Here is a 27,131-nt window from a genome sequence, read left to right on the forward strand (position 1 = left end):
ACTGTTTTCCTTGGAGAAGGCTGAGAGGAGACTTGATAGAAGTTTTCAAAATCATGAGGGGTCTGGACAGAGTAGATAGGGAGAAAGTATTCCTGCTTGTAAACAGATCGAGAACCAAATGGCGCAGTTTTAAAGTGTTTTGAGAAAGAAGCAAATGTGAGGTGAGAAAATACTTTTTCACACAGTGAGTAGTTAGGGTTTTAATGCACTGCCTGGAAGTGTGGTGGAGGCAGGTTCAATCGAGGCATTAAAGAGGGCATTAGATGGTTATTTAAATAGAAACAATGTGCAGGGTTATGGGGAAAAGGCAGGAGATTGGCACTAAGTTAAAATGCTCAGAGAAACATTGCCGGCACGATGGGCCGAATGGCCTTCTTCTATACTGTAACAATTTTGAGATTCCATGATTCAGAGTTCTTTTTTTTATTCATTCACGGGATGTGGGCTTTGCTGGCTGGGCCAGCATTTATTGCCCATCCCTAGTTGCCCTTGAGGAAATGGTGGTGAGCTGCCTTCTTGAACCGCTGCAGTCCATGTGGCGTAGGTACACCCACAGTGCTGTTAGGAAGGGAGTTCCAGGATTTTGACCCAGCAACAGTGAGGAATGGCGATATATTTCCAAGTCAGGATGATGAGTGACTTGGAGCGGAATTTCCAGGTGATGGTGTTCCCATCTATCTTCTGCCCTTGTCCTTCTAGGTGGTAGTGGTCGTGGGTTTGGAAGGTGCTGTCGAAGGAGCCTTGGTGAATTCCTGCAGTGCATCTTGAAAATGGTACACACTGCTGCCACTATTTGTCGGTGGCGAAGGGAGTTAATGTTTGTGGATGTGGTACCAATCAAGTGGGCTGCTTTTCCCTGGACGGTGTCAAGCTCCTTGAGTGTTGTTGGAGCTGCACTCATCACACTCCTGACTTGTGCCATGTAGATGGTAGACAGGCTTTGGGGAGCCAGGAGGTGAGTTACTTGTCACACGATTCCTAGCCTCTGACCTGCATTTGTAGCCACAATATTTATATGTCTAGTCCAGTTCAGTTTCTGGTCAGTGGTAACCCCCAGGATGTTGATAGTGGGGGATTCAGTGATGGTAATGCCACTGAACATCAAGGGGCGATGGTTAGATTGTCTTTTGCTGGAGGTGGTCATTTCCTGACACTTGTGTTGTGCAAATGTTACTTGCCACTTGTCAGCCCAAGCCTGGATATTGTCCCAGGCCTTGTTGCAATTGGACATGGACTGCTTCAGTATCTGAAGAGTTGCGGATGGTGCTGAACATTGTGCAATCATCAGCGAACATCCCCACTTCTGACCTTATGATGGAAGGAAGGTCATTGATGAAGCAGCTGAAGTTTGATGAGCTGAGGACACTACCCTGAGAAACTCCTACAGTGATGCCCTGGAGCTGAGATGACTGACCTCCAACAACCACAGCCATCTTCCTTTGTGCTAGGTATGACTCCAACAAGTGGAGAGCTTTCCCTTTGATTCCCATTGACTCCAGTTTTGATAGGGCTCCTTGATGCTACACTCTGTCAAATGCAGACTTGATGTCAAGGGCAATCACTCTCACCTCACTTTGGGAGTTTAGCTGTTTAGTCCATGTTTGGACCAAGGTCGTCATGAGGTCAGGAGCTGAGTGGCCCTGCATCAAAGAGCAGGTTATTGCTAACAAGTGCTGCTTGATAGCACTGTTGATGACCCCTTCCATTACTTTACTGATGATCGAGAGTAGATTGACGGGGCGGTAATTGGCCGAGTTGGATTTATCCTGCTTTTTGTGCACAGGACATACATGGCCAATTTTCCACATAGCTGGATAGATGCCCATGTTGTAGCTGTACTGGAATAGCTTGGCTAGGAGTGCAGCAAGTTTTGGAGCACAATTCTTCAGTTCTTTTGCTGGAATATTGACAGGACCCATAGCCTTCGCAGTATCCAGTGCCTTCAGCCATTTCTTGATATCAGGTAGAGTGAATCGAATTGGCTGAAGACTGGCAGCTGTGATGCTGATGACATCTGGAGCAGGCTGAGATGGACCATCCACTCGGGCACTTCTGGCTGAAGATTGTAGCAAATGCTTCAGCCTTATCTTTTGCACTAATGTGCTGGGCTCTTCCATCATTGAGGATGGGGATATTTGTGGAGCCTCCTTCTCCAGTGAGTTGTTTAATTGTCCACCACCGTTCATGACTGGATGTGGCAGGGCTGCAGTGCTTAGATCTGATCTGTTGGTTGTGGGATTGCTTAGCTCTGACTATCACTTGTTGCTTATGCTGTTTGGCACACAGGTAGTCCTGTGTTCTAGCTTCACCTGGTTGACACCTCATTTTTAGGTGCTGCTCCTGGCATTGCCCTCCTGCACTCTTCATTGAACCAGGGTTGATCCCCTGACTTGATGGTGATGGTAGAGTGAGGGATATGCCGGGCCATGAGGTTGCAGATTGTATTCGAGTACAGTTCTGCTGCCGCTGATGGCCCACAGTGCCTCATCAATGCCCAGTATCGAGTTGCTAGGTCTGTTCGAAATCTATCCATTTAACACTGTGGTAGTGCCACACAACACGATGGGGTGTATCCTAAATGCGCCAGCGGGACTTCGACTCCACAAGGACTGTGTGGTGGTCACTCCTACCGATACTGTCATGGACAAATGCATCTGCGGCAGGCAGGTTGGTGAGGATGAGGTTAAGTATGTTTTTCCCTCTTGTTGGTTCCCTCACAACCTGCCGTAGACCCAGTCTAGCAGCTATGTCATTTAGGACACGGCCATCTTGGTCAGTAGTGGTGCTACCAAGCCACTCTTGGTGATGGACATTGAAGTCCCCCACCCAGAGTACATTCTGTACCCTTGCTACCCTCATTACTTCCTCCATGGAGGAGCAATCATCAGCTGAAGGAGGGCTGTATGTGGTAATCAGCAGGAGGTTTCCTTGCCCATGTTTGACTTGATGCCATGAGACTTCATGGGTTCCAGAGTCGATGTTGAGGACTCCCAGGGCAACTCCCTCTCAACTGTATGTGACATCACTTCTGCTGGGTCTGTCCTGCCAGTGGGACAGGACATACCCAGGGATGGTGATGGTGGTGTCTGGGACATTATCTGTAAGGTATAATTCTGTGAGTATGACTATGTCAGGCTGTTGCTTGACCAGTCTGTGAGACAGCTCTCCCAATTTTGGCACTAGCCCCAGATGTTAGTAAGGAGGACTTTGCAGGGTCGACAGGGCTGCGATTGCCATTGTCATTTCCGGTGCCTCCATCAATGTCAGGCAGTCCGTCCAGTTTCATTCCTTTTTTGTGACTTTGATACAACTGAGTGGCTTGCTAGGCCATTTCAGAGGACATTTAAGAGTCACCCACATTGCTGTGGGTCTGGAGTCACATGTAGGCCAGACCAGGTAAGGGCGGCAGATTCCCTTCCCTAAAGGACATTAGTGAACCAGATGGGTTTTTACAACAATTGTCAATGGTTTCATGGTCATCATTAGACTTTTAATTCCAGGTTTTTTATTGAATTCAAATTTCACAATATGACGTGGCGGGATTCGAACCCAGGTCCCCAGAGCATTACCCTGGGTCTCTGGATTACTAGTGACCTCAATAGGTGTGTCTCTGGCTTCAGCACACATGGCTAATTCAGGGTAATATGTCTTCCTCATGGCTTACTTTCCCCCTAACTTTTTATCATCAGCAGATTGGATAGATTCATCTCAGTCCTGTCATCTAAGGAATTAACATAGATTATAAACAGATGAAGGCCTAGCACTGACCCTTGTGACATCCCATTAATAACAGTCTGCCAATTTGACAATGGCATGCTTATGGCTACTTCCTATTTTCTATCCTGTAACCTATCCTCTATCCAGGCTAATATATTACCCCAACCCTCATCTTGTGTAACATCCTTTGTGCGGCAAATTATTGAATGCCTTTTGGAAGTCCTAAAGTACTTTACAGCTGATGAAGTATTTTTGAAATGTAGTCACCGTTTCAGCACAGGATACAGAGCGGCCATGTTCAATGCAGCATGCTCCACAAACAACAACTGGATAGTCTATTTTGGATGTTGGTTGAGAGATAAATGTTGGTCAGGAGAAAAGGAAAACTTCCCCTGCTCTTCTTCAAAATAATGTCATGGGACCTTTTCCATCAACTTGAGAGGGAGTCAAATAAACATCTCATCCTGAAGGTGACTCCTTCAACAGTGCAGCATTTCCTCAGTACTGCACTTACATGTCAACCTGGAATTTGTGCTCAAGGGCAGAATTTTACGTCTTGCGGGCGGGCACCCACTTGACCCCTATGGACATGAAATAGTGCGAGATGATGTTGGGCGAGAGTCCCAATGTCATCCCGCACGCGAGCAATCTTCAGCTCAGCGGGCACACACGGGTCTCAGAACCATGCCCGCCAACAATTAAAAGGCCACTTAAGGCCATTAAAAAAGTAATTGTTCATGATTTTACATGTCCCGTGTGATTTCGCACTCATCGCACAGACAAAACAGGCAAGCGAGCAGCCCTCCTTTAACAAAACCTCATCCAAGGGCAGGATAAAAAGGGTCAGCAGCATTGCCAGTGTGAGTAGTGAGGACTTTAGGAGATAGTTTGCTGCTGGTTGCTTATTTGAACTTGACAGCTTCATCTCTGTTCTGAGCTTCATTCTTACCATTTCTAGGCTTCATTTCAGGACTCATTGGTGTCTCCAAGATCCCTGGAGAATTTTGACCTTGTGGAACTTTCCAGGTATCAGACAGCCTTTTGTTACCCTGGCAATGGGGATTGTGCTCTCCGTTGGTGACACCTCCTTTAAGGAGGAAGAGAAGGGTAGAAGGGAGAGGAGGCCAGGTGTCCCTATGCAGCTTCCAGGGGAGCGACCTGTGGTAGGAGAGGTGCAGGCACAAGGGGCGCAGGGCTAGCAGGTAGACAAAGGCGGAAGGGGCCACAGAAGATGCCACTATCCTGCTGCCAGGGTTTACAGACAGCGATACAGCTACCTCAATATGTCTGAGGGGCAATGCCGAAGGAGGGTCCGTCTCTCCAGGGAGACCGTGACCTTCATCTGTCAGATGATTGGGCCTGAGATCACCTCCAGCTGTGTGGGTGGACACCCCATGCCAGTGGCTCTGAAAGTCACAGTGGCCCTCAGTTTCTATGCTTCTGGCTCTTTCCAGGGGTCAGTGGGGTATCTTTGTGGAGTCTTCCAATCAGCTGTCCACAGTTGCGTCAAGCTGGTGATTGATGCTCTGTTCAGGTGGGTAATGACATTTATTCATTTACAAATGGACGAGGCCAGCCACACTGAGCGAGCCACAGGCTTTGCAGCGATTGCTGGGTTCCCCAACATCCAGAGTTCAATCGACTGCACACAAGTAGTCATCAAGGCACCAGCGGATCAGCCGGGTGCCTTCGTCAACAGGAAGGGATTCCACTTGATGAATGTCCGGATAGTTTGTGATCACAGGGTACAGATTCTGCAAATCTGTGCAAGGTACCCAGGAAGCTCCCATGACACTTACATCCTGAGACACTCCCAGGTGCCGAGGCTCTTCACTGCTCCAGCCCGACTGGATGGATGGCTGCTGGGTAACAAGGGCTATCCGTTGAAGAGGTGGCTTATGACACCTCTCCGCCACTCAAGAACAGAGGCAGAGCAGTGTTATAATAGGAGTTATGTCTCCACAAGGACGGTGATAGAGAGGACCATAGGTCTTCTGAAGAAGCACTTCTGATGCCTGGACCATTCAGGGGGAGCACTACAATACCCCCCAGAGTGGGTGTCACTGATAGTGGTTGCATGATGCACTCTCCACAATCTGGTACTAGCAAGGGGGGGACCCACTGGAGGAAGAGGATTTTAAGGCAGCTCCACAGGCCACAGAGAATGAATCCAGTAGTGAGTCCGTAGAGGAGCACGGTGAGGAGAACGCTGAGGGCGTGGAGGCAGACCTCTGAATCCTTCAGTAAGGCGGGGACACCAGAGATGCCTTGATCCAACACTCCTTCAGCTAGGCTGCCAAAGATCTGCTTCCACCTCATGCCAGGGCTGCCGCCTCCATCCCGGATGTCTGAAATGACCCTTTCATTTGAACCAAAGTCCACTCAGTGCCTGTACAATAAGGTTTAGTGCCACTCACATCCAGCATTACATACTGGCATACCTTGCACCAAAAAAAAGCATGCTCAGGCCATTAAGACAAAAGCAAAATTTATATCATTTTGACATTCACATTAAATGAACATTACCATATCTGGTGTTAATGGCCACACCAGTAAATATATTAACAAAATGTGGCAGAACAGAAGATCACATGTGAACAGTCCCTCTTGTGCTGACGGTGCCTTAAGCTTAATTTGCAACCCCCCCAACCCACCCACTGCTTCGCTGACAGTGGCATTGAAGGCAGCCTGCTGACTCTGCTGTCTTGTTAGCCTTGATGACCTTGGCAGCTCTCTGGCCAGTGGAGCCTGTGCTGGCCCCTCCTGTGAGGGGGCGACCAGTGCCATGCCTGGCATCCTCCCAGTCATCAGATGCTATGGTCACTGGCGAAGGGGTGAAGGAGCTGCTGCTGTCATCCGGAGCGCCCTGAGAGGAGCTCACAGAGATGACAAGCAGTTCGTGCGCCAACATGAGGTCGCTCTGGACCTCCCTGCTCGCCATTGATGGATGGGCACCTAGTGGGGATACTGGATGCCTCATCCATCTCCCACACTGGCACTAACCACCTGAGGTCATTGCCTGTGTGAGGGCTTGCAGGTCCAAGTGCAACTCCAGGAACTCCTGATTCTGTTCCTGGAGCTGCCTCTCCATGAGAGTCACCACTCTCTCAATGGAGGAGTCAGTGCGCTTGGCAATGAGGGTCAACACAGTGCTCATGCTCTGCATGGACTCCTCCACAACAGAAACCATGGCACACATACCCTCATGTATCGCTGTCAGATCCTCCCACATATCACGCTGGACATCCAGCATCTGCTGCCTAATGGACGACTCCAGAGGCTCATCATCTGCCTTTAATTCAGCATTGTCCTGGTCTCCAGCAGGAGACTGCTGGCGCCCTGGGCACTCTCTGCCTCCGCCTACCCCTCAAGCGAGTGTGAAGTACCCTCACCACTGTGCTCCGACAGTCTAGCCGAGGATCTAATGCCCATCTGCACTGGTGCCTGGTTCAGAGAGCGGTGCATCTAATGCCCAGTGGTCCTCTGGCCTCAAAGTTGGCTCTACCAGGTCCTGCATTCGAATGTATGCTGGCGCATCTAAGGGAGAGCAATAACATGTCATTAGTTCAAGGCATCACGCTGCCGCATGCCAGGCACCCTGGTGAGAAAATGGAGATCTGCGTCATGGTGCCATCATCTTTCAATGATCAATGAGGAATCCAGGTTTGAGGCTCCCATTAGTGAAGAGACTACACAAGAATCTTTGCACAATCTGATACTCTCACCTCTGTGCACCGCACTCTTACCTTCATCAGAGATCCCTGCCTCTCCACAACTGGCTGACCGAGGTGGGTGGCCGCATTCCAACTCCAAAGCATCCCTTTCATACGTCGTCATGATTAGGAGGTTTGGGGATCCTCCGTCTGTCTGTGACCTCTCTGTTTGATTATGGCTTGTCTTCCCCTGAAAGGACAGAGGAGCATTGATTAGTCCACTCTCTACCTGCAGCACCATTGCAGCCTGGCCAACCCCACCTGAGGAACACCTTGCAGGGCACATCCGAGTCGTGGCCCTCGAGCCGCAAGGCACTCAGTCCAAGCAGCCAGGGCTCACCCCTTTGGCTAACTCCAGCATCATTGACAGTTGGCACTCAGACTCTAACACCCCCGAGCTCCATGGGGGGACAGCCAGCCCTTAACCCTATTCCAAGCCAACACGGTACTCACCCTTGCTGAGTGCAGCAGGTCGTTGAACCTTTTGCGACACTGCACCCATGTGCACCACACAACATCATGGCTGCTGACCTCAACTGCCACCTCCTTCCAAGCTTTTTTGGCCAGGTGCGGTGGCCTCTTCCTGCCATCCCTGGGCATGAGAGTGTCCCACCTGACACCGACCCCCTCCACGAGGACTGGGAGGCACTCGTCTGAGAAATGGGAGGCCGAGTGCCACCCCTCCTGCCTGACGTTTCCTGCCGCTGGTGAGGCTATTGTCCCAGTCTCCTGACCGACTCCAAAGATTCTCCCCTGGCAGCTTTCAGGGATCTGCCTTTACCAGTTTTAAAGCACCCATTGGACATGGTGTCCGACAGGTTCCCGCTCCCACCCAGCCCTTCCTGACCATTCAGAAGATGCGTTTCATGCTGGGCGGGCCTTAATTGGCCAGCCAGTGTGAAATCACGGTCAGGGGCCGATCATGGCAGGGGGCCCAATTCCCATCCTCTCCCGGGTCTGCCGATCCCGTGCGCCCAATGAGGGAAAAATTCAAGCCCAAGTTTCTGAAGTTGGACTTGAATGCACAATTTTTGGATGCAGAGGTGAGAGCATTAGCACTGAACCATGACTGATATCTAATAGCCCTATTAAATTGGTGGGCTTTGTCATCAATTAGGATGGAGGAGGAGAGCTTTCACTACCCAATCACATTACCAATCCAGGAATGTTGCCAGTGGAAAGTGTCTGGGTGCCCACTATACACCTAAGGGGCTGCTCTGGTGCTCTGGGTATGTTATGGCATGGCTATCAAATTTCTATCAAGGTTGCAGGGTTATTTTGCCTAATAGCTAATAGTGTCATAGCTCCATTAGAACTCAAAGACTGTCCGCCATCTACAAGGCACCAGTCAGGTTGCCTGGATGAGTGCAGCTCCAACAACACTCAAGAAGCTTGAAAAAATCCAGGGCCATGCAGTCCAATTGATCATCACCCCATCCACTGCCTCAAACATTCAAACAGTTCAGACTGGGATGCGTTGGGTGCCCCTCAGTGATCTCAGATCTCTGCAGCTGTTAATATGAGTGGTGACCTGCCACTCATTGCATTATCTACCTAGGACATTACTATTGATGGTACACCTGGGGGATCAAATCTTCTCTGGTATTTGAAATAAAAAAAACAGAAAGTACTGGAAACACTCAGCAGGTCAGGCGGCATCTGTGGGCAGGGAAATAGAGTTGGCATTTCAGTTTGATGACCTTCAGAACTGGAAGAAATTAATTTTATTGCTATTCTTTCATGGGATGTGAGCAGCGCTGGCTGGGCCAGCATTTATTGCCCATTTCTAGTTTCCCTTGAGAAGGTTGTGGTGAGCTGCTTTCTTGAACAGCTGCAGTCCATGTGGTGTAGGGACACCCACAGTGCTGTTAGGAAGAGAGTTCTAGGATTTTCACCCAGCGACAGTGAAGGAACGGCAATATATTTCCAAGTCAGGGTGGTGTCGGACTTGGAGGGGAAATTGCAGGTGGTGGTGTTCCCATCCATCTGCTGCCCTTGTCCTTCTAAGTGGTAGAGGTCACAGGTTTGGAAGGTGCTGTTGAAGGAGCTTTGACAAGTTGCTGCAGTGCATCTTATGGATGGCACACACTGCTGCCACTGTGTGTTGGTGGTGGAGGGAGTGAATGTTTGAGGTGGTGGATGGGGTGCCGGTCAAGTGGACCACACAGTCCTGGATTTTCTCGAGCTTCTTGAGTGTTGTAGGACCTGTGCTCATCCAGGCAAGGGGAGAGTATTCCACCACACCCCTGACTGGTGCCTTGTAGATGGTGGACAGGCTTTGAGGAGTCAAGATTTGAGATACTCGCTGCAGGATTCCCAGCCTCTCACCTCTAAGAATTTATAAGCAAGTACATAACCAGGAGAAAAATGTAGGGGGGGTAGTCGGGGGAGCAAAGAAGAAAAGGAAAGATATGTAATAGAATGCAGAGCAGGACTGATCAAATATAGAGATTTAATATTCTTACTCTTGTACCTTTGGTGTTTCATTGCCATGTGAGAGCATTACTAGTCACTTCAGCCTATGGGGACTCCAGTTGAAAACTGAATTAGCTGAATTAAACTGGATATGGCGATGATGAAGAATAAACTTGTGGACGTCAAAGGCAATTACCCAAGGCTTTCATTGTACAACCATTGCATTCTCGAGAGTGCGGAATTCCCCTGTCAAATCTTCCATGAATATTTCAAGAGCTTCACTGAGTAGATCCAAGAAGTGAAACAATGTGATGAATACACTTACTCTCAGAAATTGATGTTAAGCAGCTTCTCAAGTTACTTCAAACATACTTGGCAATAGCTAGTACTTCAATAATAATTTGCCATCAATGGATTAATTTTGATAGCACACTGAGGTATGTACACTAATAGGATATGACAGAGTTGCCCTATACCTTCCCAGTAATTTTCCTTGAAATGACTCAGAAGGGGTTAATTTATCTTCTAGTGGAGTTGCTGCTTTTATGATACAGGCAAAGGATTAGTTTCCTCGACATGGCAGCGCAACAGAGCCTCAGGCTTTCATGGCAGGTCATTGCTGATACCTATAACCTCCTGGAAAAAGGTTTCCTTCCGAGAAGTCCAGGAGGGCATGCATTGCCAGTGGCCATCAAGGTCACTGAATGTCTTTGCTTCTGGCTCCTTCCAGGGACCTGCTGGTGACATCTGCAGGATTTCACAATTTGCTGCGCACAAGTCTGTCTCCCAGGTGACTGATGCAATGTTTGCCAAAACTGCCACTTTATGTCCACTTTGAAACAGATGAGGCCAGTCAGACACAGAGAGTGCTCGCATTTGCTGCAGTGGTTGGATTCCCACAGGTACAGGGAGTCATAGACTGCAGGCATGTGGCAATCAAGGTGCCTGGTGTATTTATCAATTGGAAGGGATTCCATCCCTCAATGTTCAGTTCCTGTGGTGATCACCCAAAATCTCCCACAGATTTTCACACCTCCAGACAGAATCAGATTCCTGAAGGCAAGGGCTACCCTCTAAGGATATATCTGATAATGCCAGTGAGGGGCCCTACCACTGATGCAGAGGAAAGGTACAATATGAGTCACATGAGCATAAGGGCAACTATTGGGCAAACCAGTGGGCCGCAGAAGATGCAATTCAGGTGCCTGGACCGATCTGGGGAGCACCCTTCAATATGTACCAGTAAGTGTGTCAGGATTGGTAGTAATCTGCTGTGTCTTATAGAACATCATGCTGCAAAAAGGCTCGGAGCTGCAGGAGGAGGAAGGTGTAAACCACTTGGCGTCTTTCTCTGAGGAGAAGGAAGAAGAAGGGGAGAAGGATGAGGATCGAGATGTGGCCAGGGTGTCTCTAGCCATGCGCCATGCTGCTAGAGAGGCCCACGATTTCTCAGAGACAAGGTTCAGCTACTCTTAGTGTGTGAGGCTATATCGCTATGTAATAATAAATGCTCTGCCCCCGCCCCATCCCAATACAAATCATTCCCAGAGTCAAAATTCCCCCATGTCATTTGAACCCTTTTCTCATCTTCCAACCTGTTCATGCCATTCACCTGAAGCCAAATGTCCCTTGGAATTTGTGATGCAACAAAGTTGATGGCAGGCAAATGAAAAGTATGAATAAAATGTTTAATTCATTTAAATACACACATATATAACGCATGAACTTTGTAATACGCACCCATTCAGGAGGTCACTCTTTCCATGGAAGTAGAAGTCACCACAAATGCCTGACACACCATGACATTCATGCCAGAGATGGAATTCTCTAATCTCTCTCAATGCTTTGATTGCCTCTGGCAATGCTGACAGAGGCACACACATTTCCTACTCCAGCTCCAAAAGTATCCTTTTCATGGATGTCCCTCAGTATCTATATCCAGCTGAACTGTGCTCGGAGAGCCCTGCAGCTTCTGATGGGGATTCTCCAATTCTATTCATCCTTTGTTTTATTCTTTCACGGGAAGTGAGCACCACTGGCAAGGTCAACCCCATCCGTAATTATCCTTGAGAAGATGGTGGTGAGCTGCCTTCTTGAACTGTTGTAGTCCATGTGATGTATGTACACCCACAGTGCTATTAGGGAGGGAGTTCCAGGATTTTGACCTGGCAACAGTGAAGGAATGGCGATATAGTTCCAAGTCAAGATGGTGAGTGAATTGGAGGGGAACTTGCAGGTGCTGGTGTTCCCATGTGCCTGCTGCCCTAGTCCTTCTAAGTGGTAGAGGTTGCGAGTTTGGAGGGTGCTGTCATGGAGCCTTAGTGAGTTGCTGCAGTGCACCACGTAGGTGGTACTGCTCCCATTGTGTGTCGGTGGTGGAGGGAGTGAATATTTAAGGTGGGATGCAGATCAAGCAGGCTGCTTTGCCCTGGACGTGTCAAGCTTCACGAGCGTTGTTGGAGCTGCACTCATCCAGAAAAGTGGAGTATTACATCACACTCCTGACTTGTGCCTTGTAGATGGTGAACAGGCTTTCGGGAGTCGGGAGGTGAGTTACTCGCCTCAGAATTCCCAGCCTTTGACCTGCCCTTGTAGCCACAGCGTTTATATGTTTGTTTCAGCTAAGTATCTGGTCAATGGTAAGCCCCCAGGATGCTTATGGTGGGGGAATTCAGCAATGGTAATGCTGTTGAATGTCAAGGGGAGATGGTGAGGTTCTCTTTTGTTGGAGATGGCAATTTCCTGTCAATTGTGTGGCATGAATGTTACTTGCCACTTATCAGCCCAAGCTTGAATGTTATCCAGGTTTTGTTGTATGCTGACATGGACTGCTTCAATTTCTGAGGAGCTGTGAATGGTAATGAACACTGTGAAATCATCAGCAAACATCCCTTCTTCGACCTTATGATGAAGGGAAGGTCATTGATGAAGCAGCTGAAGATGGTTGGGCTTAGGACACTACCCTGAGGAACTCCTGCAGTGATGTTCTGAAGCTGAGATGTTTAGCTTCCAACAGCCACAGCCATCTTCCTGTGTGCTAGGTATGACTCCAACCACTGGAGAGATTTCCCCCGATTCCCATTGACTGCAATTCGGCTAGAACTTCTTGATGCCACATTTGGTCAAATGCTGCCTTGAGTTCAGTTCTTTTGTCCATTTTTGTAACGAGGTCAGGAGTCGAGTGGCACTGCTGGGGCACAAACTGAGCATCATTGAGTGGGTTATTGCTGAGCAGAGGATGTTTGCTGATGATTTTCACAGTGTTCAATACCATTCACAGCTCCTCAGAAGTGCCATTGATCACACTGTTGATGACCCCTTGAATCAATTTTCTGATGATTGCAAGTGAATCGATGGGGCTGATAATTCATTCCCACTCCCTGATGCTGTGCTCCTCCCTTTCCAGCTCTACTTAGATACTTCACTCAGCCTTTCAAATCAAGGTAATCTGAGGTATGAATGCTGCTCCTCTGTTGCCCAGTTCTCCATGTTGTGCTGGACTTCCATGTGTAGCTGAAAGAGCATCAAAACAAAACCAATCCTTCTAATAAGACAATGTTTATGAAATCCTGCATGGCTACATTTAAAGGTGTGTTAAATAAAATGTGGAGAATCAGAAGCAAAATTATCATAGATAACATTTATTTCATTCAGTAGATTTCCAGAAGATTTAAGAGTCATTCATCTATCCATCCATCTACCCATCCATCCACTCATCCATCCGCCCATCCGTCCATTGGCCCATCCATCCACCCACCCATCCATCTGTCTATCCATCCATCCATGAAGACAACATAAGACCATAAGAAATAGGAACAGGAGTAGGCCTTTCCGCCCCTCAAGCCTGCATCGCCAGTCAATAAGTTCTTGGCTGACCTGCCCCAAGTTTTAACTCCTCTTTAGTGCTAGCTCCTCATAGCCCTCAACAACGATTTGTGACATTTCTATTTCATTCTTAAAACTGAAGCCAGGCTGTTTGCTGCGAGCGCAGTTATATTCTCAGGAAATTATTTCCCCTTTGAAAGCAGTTTCTCCCGTTGCGTTCATTTGTTTTGAACGTTTTAGTGGTTTTTAGAAACCAACAGTTCTCCACCTTTGCAAACCCTGATCTTGGTTATACGGTCCTTTCCCCCTCTCCCTGTGGCGTAAAGAGCCCGGGTCACTGTGTGCCGCAACTGTATAATTTCCATTGATTATGGGCAGGGGAACGAACGCTTGACGAAGGGGCAGAATCAAGATAGTCCCAGGACAGATTTCAGCCGGAAGGTTTCTCAATTCAAAACATTAAATCATCAGACGGGCAGTGGGATATCTTTCTCTTCCCTCCTTACCTCCTCCTCTCCCTCCCCCCTCCTTTCCTCTCCCCTCCCCACCCCCTCTCTCTCTCTCCTCTCTCCTCTCCCTTATTTGTGGCCGTTCTCTACCCCCATCAGTCCTAGTATCGGGGGCGGGGGGTTGGGGGTCCCTCGCTCTCTCTCCCTCTGTTGTTCAGAAATCAGAGAGCAGCCTCAGGGCAAATTCAGCAGTGCGGGACAGGGTGGGAAAGACCGAATGTGGTTATGTGCCATGACTCAGTGTCCACACGGCGAGAGAGCTGTGCAATTTACATTGCGCCAGAGTGGAAAGGGAAGCCGCAGCTCTGAATGAGATCCAATGTAATGAGAAGAGGTGGCTCCAGTTTAATGTAGCAGATAAAACATATATTTAAAAAAAAACACAGGGCCAGTGTAAATGTGAGAAATGAACGATTTTCATGATCTGAAGGGGTTAATGGTTTCTTCATTTTCTGGATTTGCCTTTGGGAATGAGGAGGTAAGATCCTCCCATTTACGTCAGAAAGTTCGAGCCTGGACGCGGCTTGAAAACGGGCTGAATCTGTGGCCTCAGTTGCTTTGGACTCATTGCGATAAAGGGGGCTGTATCTCCCTGGCCGGCTACAGTGTAACACGCACACAGAAGAGACACATCCCCGGGACTGGCGTGTGGATGTGTGGCAATCCCTTCAGCGATGGTTCTCTCTCCCAACTTGGTTCTGAGGTGGATCTGTTCAGCTCTTGGATAGCGGCGGCTGAAAGAGTTGGGGCATATCACAGGAGGTAGCAGCGCCAGGCTGCACCTGGGTACCAACACGAGGAGGCAGAGGTGCCATGCTCCACTCACACCTGGGCATCGAGACAGGGGGGCAGAAGTGGCAATCTCCCATTAACCTGGACATCAACACTGGAGAGGAAGTGAGAGGCTCCCACTGAATTCAGGAGACCTACAGAAGTGCCAATTTCTCATTTCACGTGTATGCCAGTGCAGGGAGAGAAGTGCCAGTCTCCGAGAGTCTTCCCCACACACCCATACCCCCAGTGCCTTGGTTAAAGTCAGGACTATGTTCCCAGAATGTTGGCCAGGAAGAGCATCATCCCAGAGGAATATGTGCTGGCCCGGATCGCAGCTGAGAATGTCCGGCAGCCCCGCTACACGGTCCGGCCTCGCCAGGCTCGCTTCATCGCCAAGAACGGCTCCTGTAACGCGGCTCACAAGAACATCCGAGAGCAGGGCCGCTTCCTGCAGGATGTCTTCACCACCCTGGTGGACCTCAAGTGGCGCTACACCCTCTTCATCTTCACCATGTCCTTCCTGTGCAGCTGGCTCCTCTTCGCCATGATGTGGTGGCTGGTGGCGTTTGCCCATGGCGACCTGGATCACCACCGCAGCTCCGGTCTGGAGCCCTGTGTGACCAAAGTGCGATCGTTCACCTCAGCCTTCCTCTTCTCCATCGAGGTGCAGGTCACCATCGGCTTCGGGGGCAGGATGATCACCGAGGAGTGTGCAACGGCCATCACCGGCCTCATCGTGCAGAACATCTCGGGGCTGATCATCAACGCCGTCATGCTGGGCTGTATCTTCATGAAGACCGCCCAGGCTCACCGCCGGGCCGAGACCCTGATCTTCAGTCGCCACGCCGTCATCTGCCTGAGGAACGGCAAACTCTGCTTCATGTTCAGGGTGGGCGACCTGAGGAAGAGCATGATCATCAGCGCCTCGGTCAGGATGCAAGTGGTGAAGAAGAGCAGCACCACCGAGGGAGAGGTCATCCCCATCCACCAGATCGACATCCAAGTGGACAACCCCATAGACACCAACAGCATCTTCCTGGTGGCGCCGCTCACCATCAGTCACGTCCTGGACAGGCGCAGCCCCCTCTATGAGATGACGGCCAGCGACCTCCAGAATCAGAACCTGGAGGTCATCGTGATCCTGGAAGGGGTGGTGGAGACCACGGGAATCACAACTCAGGCCAGGACCTCCTACATCTCCGAGGAGATCTTGTGGGGCTATCGCTTTGTGCCGATAGTAACCGAGGAGGACGGCATCTACTCGGTGGATTATTCCAAGTTTGGCAACCGGATCAAAGTGGCGACTCCTCGCTGCTCTGCCCGAGAGCTGGACGAGAAACCTTCCATCCTGATCCAGACCCTGCAGAAGAGCGAACTTTCCCACCAGAACTCCCTGAGGAAGCGCAGCTCCATGAGGCGGAACAACTCCATGAGGAGGAGCACCTCCTCTCTGGTGGTCCCCAAAGTTCAGTTCTTTACCCCTGAGGCCAGTCCTGATGTGGCTGATAACTGAGGTTAATCAATGCACAATCAGGTTCCCAGTGTCACTGCCCAGATGAGCTTCCTCACACTTTAAAGAGGGTCGGTATATAGATTAATATGCAAACTATTTAGCTGCCATTGTGCCTTTCCCCTTCACATAAATTAAATCGAAGTATAATTTAATCTAGAACCCTCCTTTAAGCATTGCTCAGCACTAGCTAATCTGAGTTTACCTCCTTGTTCTTAAAATTGACATGGACACATTAGTTAAATGGCCAATCTCAAAAATGTTAGGCTGGGGTATATTGACTGATCTCTGTATAGTGTCAAATATAGCACTGATTTCTGTCAGCTGTTATACAATTAAATATATAGGATTTGCAGAATTGTCAGTAGCATCAAACTGTGTTTACACTAGTTCACTTGATTTCAGCAGCATTATAGCACTAATAACATAGGCAGGTACTGCAATAGAGCTTGAAAGTTATTACAAAATTGTATTTGAAAACTTCCAATAACCTTTTAACTACTTCCGTACTACTTATCAGAGACTAGATGGGCAGGGGCTATTTTTAAAATTAAAAATAATGCATTCCTCAACCTAGTTGATTTCTAAAGCATTGGATTCTGTTATGTTGGCTTCTCTAAGTTACATTAATGCAGTAACTATTGCTCAAATTGGTGGTTACAGTTTAAGTGGCAGCACTGTCCTAAACTGGTCTGGTGGGACTTTAGCTCTCCTGTCCCAAGAGAGTGCTGAGGTGACTTGCATTCATTGAGTTCCTTGCTCAGCATTTAAGATTTAAATGTTTTAATGCAGACTGTGTCAGCTATGTGCATTAAATCACTCCAGCTCAGCTTCAATGTGTCCTAGAGTTGGACTAAGCCAATTTTGGCCCTGCACTGGATTTACATTGAAGTGTGAAACAGAGAGATTAAATCCCCTCCCCACTCTAAACGTTTCACACCATAATCCTAACATTTTTCACTGCTGACTAATGGGAAATTAATGCTTTCTATAAGAAGCTACTTTTATAAAGAAGGTAAAAAGGTGAATAATTATTGTTACACATGGTCAATATGATCTCCTAGACTTCTTTTGACTATCTGTGGGCAATCGGGGAGGCTAGCTGTCATATAGGAACTTTCCAGTGCCTTATTTCCCCCTCTTACTCCTGCAGTGCTTTACCTCCAGAAAATTACATTGCTGTGTGTGTGCATGTATGTGTGTGCGTGTGTGTGTGTGTCCCTGTGTGTGTATCCCTGTGTGTGTCCGTGTGTGTCCGTGTGTGTGTGTGCACATGCTCGAGTGTGCATGTGTGTTTGTGGGTGTGTCCCTGTGTTCGTGTGTGTCCGTGTGTGTGTGTGCACATGCTCGAGTGTGCATGTGTGTTTGTGGCTGTGTCCCTGTATTCGTGTGTGTCAATGTGTGTGTGTGTGTGTGTGTGTATGTTAGGCGTAGGTGGAGGGTTGGGGTGGGGGGACTGGCAGACAGCAGGTGTTTAGCTATTGATGCCCCAGACATCCTGAGTTGGAGCAGGCTTGATGGACAAGCTGGTTCTTTCCTGCTCTCCAATTTTGTCTGTTTTTCCTGCTAACCTCTTAGCTAATAAGGGATAAAAAATTTTATTATCTGAGTAAACATAGTGCAGGCCAGTGCTTTCAAGCATTTGTTTTTGTAAGCATTAAATATTGGGAAGAGAAAAGTCATTGCCTTCAGCCCCACTACAAACTCTGCTCCCTAGTCACTGGCTCCATCCCTTTCCTTGGCAACTGTCTGAGGCTGAATGAAACTGTTCACAACCTTGTGTTATATTTGACCCTTAGAACAGATTCAAACTACATATCCGTGGCATCACCGTGGTAAGACCGCTTACTCCCACCCCTGTCTCAGCTCATCTGAGGCTGGAACCCCCGTTCATGCCTTTGATACCTCTGCATTTGACTATTTCAATGCACCCTTGGACGGCTTCCCGCGTTCTATTCTCCTGTAAATTTGAGGTCATCCAAAACTCTGCTGCTCATTTCCTATCTTGCTCGCAGTCCCATTCACCAATCACCCTTGCGCTCACTGACCAACATTAGCTCCTGGTTAAACAATGCTATAATTTAAAAACTCTACCCTCATTTTTAAGATCCTTCACTGTCCCAGTCCTCCCTGCCTCTGTAATCTCCTCCAGCCTTGCAACCCTCCAAGATACCTGTGTTCCTCTAATTCAGGCCTCTTGAGAATCCCTGATTTTAATCATTCCACCTTGGTGGCTATTCATTCAACTGTCAAGTGCTGGAATTACCTCCTTAATCCCCTCCGCCTCTCTACATCTCTTTCTTCCTTTAAGATGTTCTTTAATACCTACATTTTGCCAAGCTTTTGTTCATGTGCTCTAATATCGCCTTATGTGGCTCAGCATCAAATTTTGTTATATAATCGATCGTACGATGCACCTTGTGATTTCTCGTTATAGTAAAGGCACTATATAAATACATATCATTGTTGTCAGTGTTACATAACATTATTTGATCTTTGTCAATGAAAATTCAAGGAAATTATCCACGTATTAGCATTTATTTACTTGCCTAATGAATGATCCGTTTTGCACATCCTGTCATATGAGCCATTTGCTGGAGATTGTTAAATCCTAATCAATTTATATTGAAAATATTTAACCATTTGGAAAGCTGCAATAAGTACTAACTAGAATATAATTGCATACAAATTGATATAATACAGATGGACAAAGTGGATGAAGTACTCTAATGGACACCCTTGGATTGCATTTGAACTTAGCAGAACAAAGTAAATTGCACACTTTCTTTGAACAGAAAGGAAATTGTTTCTCTGATCAGGTGGGACAAGATTTGATCCCAGGTAACAAAGGTAATTGTCGCTCAACCAACGCCTAAAACAGATTACCTGGTTGTTGTCACATTTCCATTTGTGGGATCTTGCTGTGTAAAAATTAGCTGCTGGCTTTCCTACATTACAAGAATGACTGCACTTCAAAAGCATTTCATTGGCTGTAAAGTGCTTTGGAATGTTCTGAAGTTGCTCTATAAATGCAATTCTGTTTTTCCCCTTTTTCTTGACTTTTGGACATGGTCAGCCATCAATTTCTCTACTTCAGTTGTGTGTAATTTGATACTAAGATGGTAGACAAGTTTTACATAAAGCATTCTTCAATAAATGGACCCTAATGCTCATTCATTTTCAGCTCTTTGCTGTTCATTTAAAACTTAAAGGGTGTAATCTTCGTCTTGGCAGTTGATAAAGGAAATCACCCACCCACTGTTAGAACCCACCCAATTTTCATCCCATCGATTTCAGTGGCCGCTGTGAAGAGAAAATTACCACCAGTAGTTTATGTTACAATGATAGCAAAATGTGTGTTTGCCTGTGTTGGCTTTTTTAACTTATAGTTCTGTACAACTAGAAGCAGCATGTAAAGCGTTTAAAGCAGTGCTACTCAAGGTTTCTTGGGGGACTGTAGATTACAACTACTCAGCTCCGGAGATAGCAGCTGCACATTGCACACCTATGTGAGGTGCTGCAGATGCGAATGATAGTAAGTTCAAGCTGTCAATTAACAGGGATAGTGCTCGGTCCTGGTGCTTGGTAATGTTTCCATCGGTAGTCTTCCACTAGGGAATTTTCACGGGAGATGCAAAATGAGTGCAGTCGATGGTCATGTTAATTAGAAAAGTTCAATAAATTTTCCTTAAATGGGTCCTGAGGGGGCATGGAGGTTAATGTTTGTGGAAGATTGTTCCAGCCCTTAATTGTTCTTGAGAAAAAGGAGTTAGCAAAGGAGGTACAAAGGGTGTGTACAGTTGGAGCTGTTGGTTGCGAACTCTTCGAACACAGCCACTTTTGGGTTTGATGTACTGCTTCAAAATATTTAATTACCCATTAAAAAGTTTATGGAAACATGTCAGCCTGTGAGCCTTTCTTCAGTCCTGAAGTCTGTGCCAGCCTGGTGATGTGACCAGTTGGGAGACACAGGTATCTCGCGAGTTATTGTTTGTGATGAAGCAAGCTGTCTGGTGTTGAATATTCTCAAGGAGGGTAACAATTTTAGCAGTATATGGGTTCCAAGTGGCTGTGCCATACTCTAGGTGCAGTCTAACTAATGTCTGGTGCAACACTTACTTTACTGCAGTTGAAGAGTGACGGGAGTTCTGTTTCACGAACCCAAGCCATTTGGATGCCCTGGAGGCTGTATATTGACTTTATGCATTCCACTTTAAATTATTTTGGTTGTGGATTCCTAAGTAAAGGCATTCTTTAGTAACTTAAAGGGGGGAATCATGCATTGTGTAGTTCGGTACTGATAGACATCGAGTATTGCTAATTCACATGATGTTGCATTTTTCTATATATTCATTGAAAATAGTCTTCGATTTTTAGTACAAGTTGCTTCTATTCAATGCGTTGAAGAATAACTATTCTGACTCCAAGTGCATCATGAGAGATCTGTTGCCTACTTAGAGTTCAAAGCCCATCCCCCAATGTGTAGCTGCATTGGCGTCCTTTCAGGGAAAGGGATGGTCTTTTATTGGCTGGACTCCTGTGGCAATGGCTATTCAGTGGCCAGAGACACCATGTCACTGACTTAAGGGGCCACTTCACAGATTGTTGCTTCCAGCATGCAGAAGCTATCAGTACTTTAAATCCTGAGCCAGCAATGCTTCAAAAGACTGAACTTGGATCAGTGATATAATCTCTTGGTCGATTGACTCAACCTAAACCCACCCAACAGGGTGATGTAGTTGGGAGGGGCTGGGGGATGAGGTTAGGATGATGGAAAGTTGTTTTGTGTCTTGTTCCAGCCTCTCTACCATCTTTGCTTAGCTTAATTCAAGCACAGGAGGGCAATCTTCTCCCAGCAAGTGGGGATCTACTTTACATCAAACGGTCAAACCCATACTATGTGATAAATGCCACAACAGCATTTTAAATTCTGGATTCAGCAGGTCCACATAGAGCCAGCCCTGATGATGGGTCCCCATGAGGAATCTGCAGAGTGATGAGAATGGGTAAAGGATAGTTCTCAAAAATGAATTTTATGCAGAATTCAATTGTACTGGGAGGAGCAGCAGTGCTTCCTTCTCGACTTCGCAAGGATGCCTCACCGCCCCCCACCCCCGTGTTCAGCTTCCAAAGCCACTGTCTACCTCTAAATTTATCCTAAAGGCAGTCCCCTTGGATCCCAGGGTCTTCAAGCCCCCAACCCAGTTTTTGCTCCAACCCAACTGCCCTGTTTGTATACCACTAGTTCCGGGTAGGAGACTGTTGGATTATTTAAAATTTAGGCCCAGGATTTAAGTGACGCTAACTTCACTCTGATCTCCCAGGTTGGTGTGGGATTTCCTCTCAGCCACGCCTACCCAAGCATCTTGCCAGTTAAAATCACTGCCCACCCCCCCCTCCGCCCCCTTGGCCTCGCCCCATGTTTAGAGAGAAAGTGAGTTGCATACTTATTGTTCTTGTACACCCAGGAGTATATCCTCATTATGAAAACTCTGTAATGTTGCTGATGCATTTTATGTAAATAAAGCACTTAATGGTTCAAAAACCCTGTCTCATCTTGGTAGAGCATTTATTCAGCCCACATTTCATTAAGGCGAGAGAGCTAATGTGGTGAGATGTGTTACATTTCCAGAGACTGGATTAAACCATTAGCTTTGTTATAATTCCTGCATTATTTTATTGTTTAGCTAAATATTGGGCAGAAAGAGCCTCATTCTGGATCATAAGGGGCGCTGTGTCGGTTTATGGGAATAATTAGTCACACTGAACCCCGAGGGAATCTACAGCATAAAATCCTGAAAATTGTTAGAAGATAGTAATATCAGTTTCACTAAATATAGCAGAAGTGGTGTAAAGCCAACTTCTTAAGTCTTAACATTGATGTTTGTCAGATTAGGCAAAATCCAAATGTCTTGACAACTGCTTTGTACAGGTCGCTGAAGTTAGATGCTGGTGAACAAAAGTGTGCATTTGTGTTCAAGCAGGCATGAATGGAGTTCTGGTTTGTTGAAAGTTTCTTATAAATATAGAATCGGTGCTGAAAACTTGTATCAATCTAAAAGCAAATTCTTGGTCTTATGCCTGCAGTATTAAACATGAAAAAATATATTGCTGTGGATTGTTTAAAATAAACATCTTCAGAAAACAAGTTTTCAGAATTTATTTTTAAAGAAGTGATTTCATTAATAGTATTTGTTTTATATGATGAAAATTCCCACCCATAAGTGACCTAAAGGAACACAGAGCCTTAATCTCCTCTAGCATGACAGCCCCTCAGCTCTTCTATCTCTGGCCTCTTGGCATCCCTCGTTCCCTTCACCACACTACTGCGGGTCATGCCTTCAGTCACCTAGGCCGTATGCTCTGGAATTCCTTCTATAAACCCCTACTCCTTGGTGATGCATACTAAAACCCACCACCACCCCCCCTCTCCCTGCCACCCAACTAAACCTTCCTCCTTTGGCTCAGCAGCCATCTTTGTGATGATACCTCTATGAAATGCTAGTGAAAAGTGTTATATAAATACCTTATTTTGTGATCTTGAGTAGGGGTATTGGCTGTGAAATGGGCTGATAGCAAATTGGCAGCTGATTTTTCACCACACCAGTTTTTACTTTCCATTGACTTGGAAAATATTGCCAAGATTTTTAATTTCAGAACAGGCAAAAGTGACAGTGAAGCTAGGAAACGAGTGTCCAAAATAGAGTTCTAAACATTGTTTTGCGAACTTAAGTTGAATGAAGGTTGGCTGTAGTATACAAAATGGCTGCTGACTCACTACGAGCCTGTTTCATGCTGCCCCAGTAGACCAATTTCACCCCATTGTATTTATTGCTGCAGATTTCAAATAGGAGAGATAGAAGAAAGACTTTCATTTATATAGCACCTGTCACAGCCTCAAGATCTCCAGCCAATTACGTTCTTTTGAAATGTAGTCATAACTATAATATTGGGAACACATCAGCCAATTCATAAGATCATAAGAAATAGAAGCAAGAGTAGGCCTTTCGGCCCATCAAGCCTGCTCCGCCATTCAATAAGATCATGGCTGATTTGATTGTTGCCTTAAGTTCACTTTTCCAGCCTGTTCCCCACAACCCTTGACTCTCTTGTAGATCAAAAATCTGTCCAGCTCAACCTTGAATATATTCAATGAGTAAGGTTGCCAACTCTCCAGAATTAGCCTGAAGTCTTCAGGAATTGAAGATCAATCTTCAGGAATTGAAGATCAATCTCCAGGACACTGCTGTCTGCAACCCTGGAGAAAATCATTTTTTGGGTCATTTTCTTTTGAACATTTCTCTCTTTTCCAAATATAAAAATATTGAAAATCAGAAGAAAAGACTGCTTGGCTGACAGTCAAGCATCATCTAATTGGGTAATGATTATTTTGCTTTCAAAATGAGGTCACAACGATGGATGTGTTGGCTGACTAATGGCTGGAGTTTGGGGGAAAGTATGTGGTGAAACCTCCAGGAATACATTTAATCACAGCTGGCAACCCCATCAATGACCCAGCCTTCATTGGTCTCTGTGGAAGAGAATCCCAAAGAGCAGCGAACCTCTGAGAGAAGGTTCATGCACAACAACACTCCAGACAGCAGTGAGATAATGACCAAATAATTTGCTTTAGTGTTGTGGGATAAATGTTGCCCAGGCCATTAGGTAAAACTTCCTTGCTCTTCTTCAAATAGTGCCACAGAGTCTTTTACAACCACCTGACAGGACAAATGGGGCCTTTGTTTGACACAGCCCCTCTTCTGAAGGGCAGCACTTCTAACAGTACAACACTTCCTCAGCACTATGCTGAAGTGTCAGCCTGGATTATGGGGCCATGTCTCTCAAGTGGGGCTTGAACCCGTGATCTTCTGACTCAGGGGGCAAGAGTGCTACCATTGAGTGCTACCACACCTGAAGCTCTGTTGGGCACTACACTTAGGAAAGCTATTTGGCTTTGAAGGAAAGCAATGCAGATTTACAAGGATAATAACTGGACTCTAAAGATTAAGCTCTAAGGAGAGAATTACAAACTAGCATTTAATGCTTTGGAATTTAAAGGTTATGGGTAATTTGATTAGTGTTTTCAGGGTATTAAGGGGAACAGATAGGGTCAATTGGGAGAAACTATTTCCACAAGATGGGGAGTCTGGCACTAGGGGGTAAAAATTAGAACCAGGCTGTCATGAAGAGATTAATGTCTATAATGTTATGGAAATTATTTTTTTTAAATAGAGTTTAGTGGTGTCTGTGCCTTAATTGGATTAAAGCCAGCTAGTCTGGATGCTTTGATGTATAGAAAGGAGTAGGTTTGAAATGGTAATTAAATAAACATGGAGAAATTTAGAAACATAGGTGTCAAGGGGGAAATTTGCATTTTTAAATAAAGCATTCAAAAGAATGGGTGAAATCTTGCACCTAGTTGGGAGACACCTAGTAACGTGTTTTTTTCAGCTTACTAATAAAGTTGGTGGAATCAAAGGATGATGTAAAATTAAAATGTAAAATTAAAAACCTAGTAATAAAATGGTAAATTTACATTCAAAGGAAAAGCTAGGTATAAATAAAAAGGGGTTTGTGTGTGTAAGGGAGAGGCATTTAAGATCTAACCAGCCTGTATGGCTGCAACTGTGTCTGCAAGGAACCTTAGTTTGAATCCTAGGGTCAAATGTGCTTTGCCTGGGGTCTTTTTAAATCTATGAGTTTTACTCATGGCTTTACGGAGGAGTAACTAAGAGTCAGATTAATTAGGGGATTTTTTGTAGTTATTATAGTGGTAATTTTGTAGACATATGTATGTGCTTACAATTTTTCTTGTATTAATAAATGTTTAATTTAGTTTTATAAAAAACCTCTTGAGACTCAGTGGTCTTATTACTACTGAATTCAAAGCCTGCATCTCGAAACATACAAATTGCAAAAATGGGATATGACAGTTGTTTCAAGTTTCCCTCTGGGGTTTGAATAACTGAGCCCTCATCATCGGTTTTGTCATAATAAGGCCAGTCTAAAAATTAGAACTCGACCATTCAGAGTTAAATTAGGAAACAGTTGTTTATGTAAAGGATGGTAGAAGTTTGCACCTCTCTTCAGCAGATGGCAATTGATACCAGATTGATTGTTCATTTGAAATCTGAGAGTGATTGATTTTTGATCAAAGCCAAAGGTATTAAGGGACATAGGACAAAGACAGGCATGTGAAGTTAAGTCACAGATCAGCTATGATTTCATTGAATATGGCTTGAGGAGCTAAATTGCCTACCCCTGTTTACAGCCACACTTGCTGGTTTGCCATTTTTTCTGTTTTGTACAGTGGTCAAATTTGCTTCAGTCTAACTGAAAGTACAACTTGTAACTGCTTTTGAATTGCAAGCTGTATTTTATTTTTTGTCTCTGTTATTAGTAGCACTGACATCTTGAAAAGCACCACTGGAGTTTGCCTTTTTTGGGCTCGTTGCTTTAATTTAATTTGTAGCCATGTTTATGCTCCTTGTAAAAACAGAGTAAACAGTGGGTAGAATTTTCCCCCTGTCGGGGGGGGGATTGTGCAGGGGGCAAACATGGGCGGGCGCGGACCAGATTGGCGTCCCTGATCGGGCCTGCGCTGCCATTTTACGTGGAGCTGAGCACTCCCTGTGGGGTCGGGGAAGAGGTTCCCTGAGTTGGAAGTGCGTTCTTCGTGCATGCGCGTGAAAGAATGCAGAAATCTCCCTGAGTCCAAGAGGTTCCTCAGGGAGATTAGTTTTAAGTTTTAACAGCTCAATAAGGTGTTGAAAAATTTTTTATGACATGTCCCCTCATGTGAAGCTGTCACATGAGCTGCGACATGTGCATTAGCTTCAATAAAAAATTTTGAGAAAATTTAAAATCATTCATGAAGCCTCATCCTGCCCATGGACAAGGTTCCATGAAAAATGCGAAGGCCGCCTGGGCTCCTTCCGTGCCCGCCAACCTTAAGGTTGGATGGGCAGCTCAGTTTATTGTTTTAATTTTTAGTTAAATGGCCTTAATAGGCCTTTGACAGTTCGGCGGGCGTGCAGCCAACCTGAAAATCTAAATGACGCACGGTGACATCGGGACGCACACCCAACGTCACCCTGTGTCATTTTACGCCTTGGTGAGCAGGTCCTGCCCCCACTTGCTGAGCACAAGATTCTCCCCAATGGAAAGGAATGGGATGCCATGTTCTTTTATCCATCAGTGACAAACAAGCCCAGTTAGATCCTATGGAAAAATGTTGGTATTCTTTTGAAATAAAATGGATCATATTTTTATCATACCGCACCCATAAGACCATAAGATATAGGAGCAGAAGTAGCCCATTTGGCCCATCGAGTCTGCTTTGTCATTCAATGAGATCATGGCTGATCTGCTAATCTTCAACTCCACTTTCTTGCCTTTTACCCATACCCCTTACTGATTAAAAATCTGTCCACCTCAGCCTTGAATATACTTAATGACCCAGCCTCTACAGCCCTCTGCGGTAAAGAAATCCACAGATTGACTACTCTCTGAGAGTAGAAATTCTTCCTCATCTCTGTTTTAAATGGGCGCCCCTTTACTCTGAGATTATGCCCTCTGGCTCACTTGGCTGCCACGTTTCCCTACACTTTTTCACTACAACAGATGACTGCGCTTTTAAAAGGTGCTTCATAGGCTATAAAGGGCTTT

General features: G+C 46.2%; 1 protein-coding gene across 1 annotated transcript; it reads left to right on the top strand.

The window, feature by feature from the left end:
* Nucleotides 1-14,617: 14,617 nt before the first annotated feature.
* Nucleotides 14,618-22,008, top strand: LOC144687450 (ATP-sensitive inward rectifier potassium channel 8-like). Its single transcript, XM_078553605.1, has 2 exons — nt 14,618-18,186; nt 18,218-22,008. Exon 1 carries the CDS (start codon nt 15,234-15,236, stop codon nt 16,464-16,466), a length of 1,233 nt encoding a protein of 410 aa, XP_078409731.1. The 5' UTR covers nt 14,618-15,233; the 3' UTR covers nt 16,467-18,186; nt 18,218-22,008.
* The last annotated feature ends 5,123 nt before the right edge of the window (nt 22,009-27,131 follow it).

Source organism: Cetorhinus maximus, chromosome 12 (assembly GCF_964194155.1).
Source record: "Cetorhinus maximus chromosome 12, sCetMax3.hap1.1, whole genome shotgun sequence".
Lineage (NCBI taxonomy): Eukaryota > Metazoa > Chordata > Chondrichthyes > Lamniformes > Cetorhinidae > Cetorhinus > Cetorhinus maximus.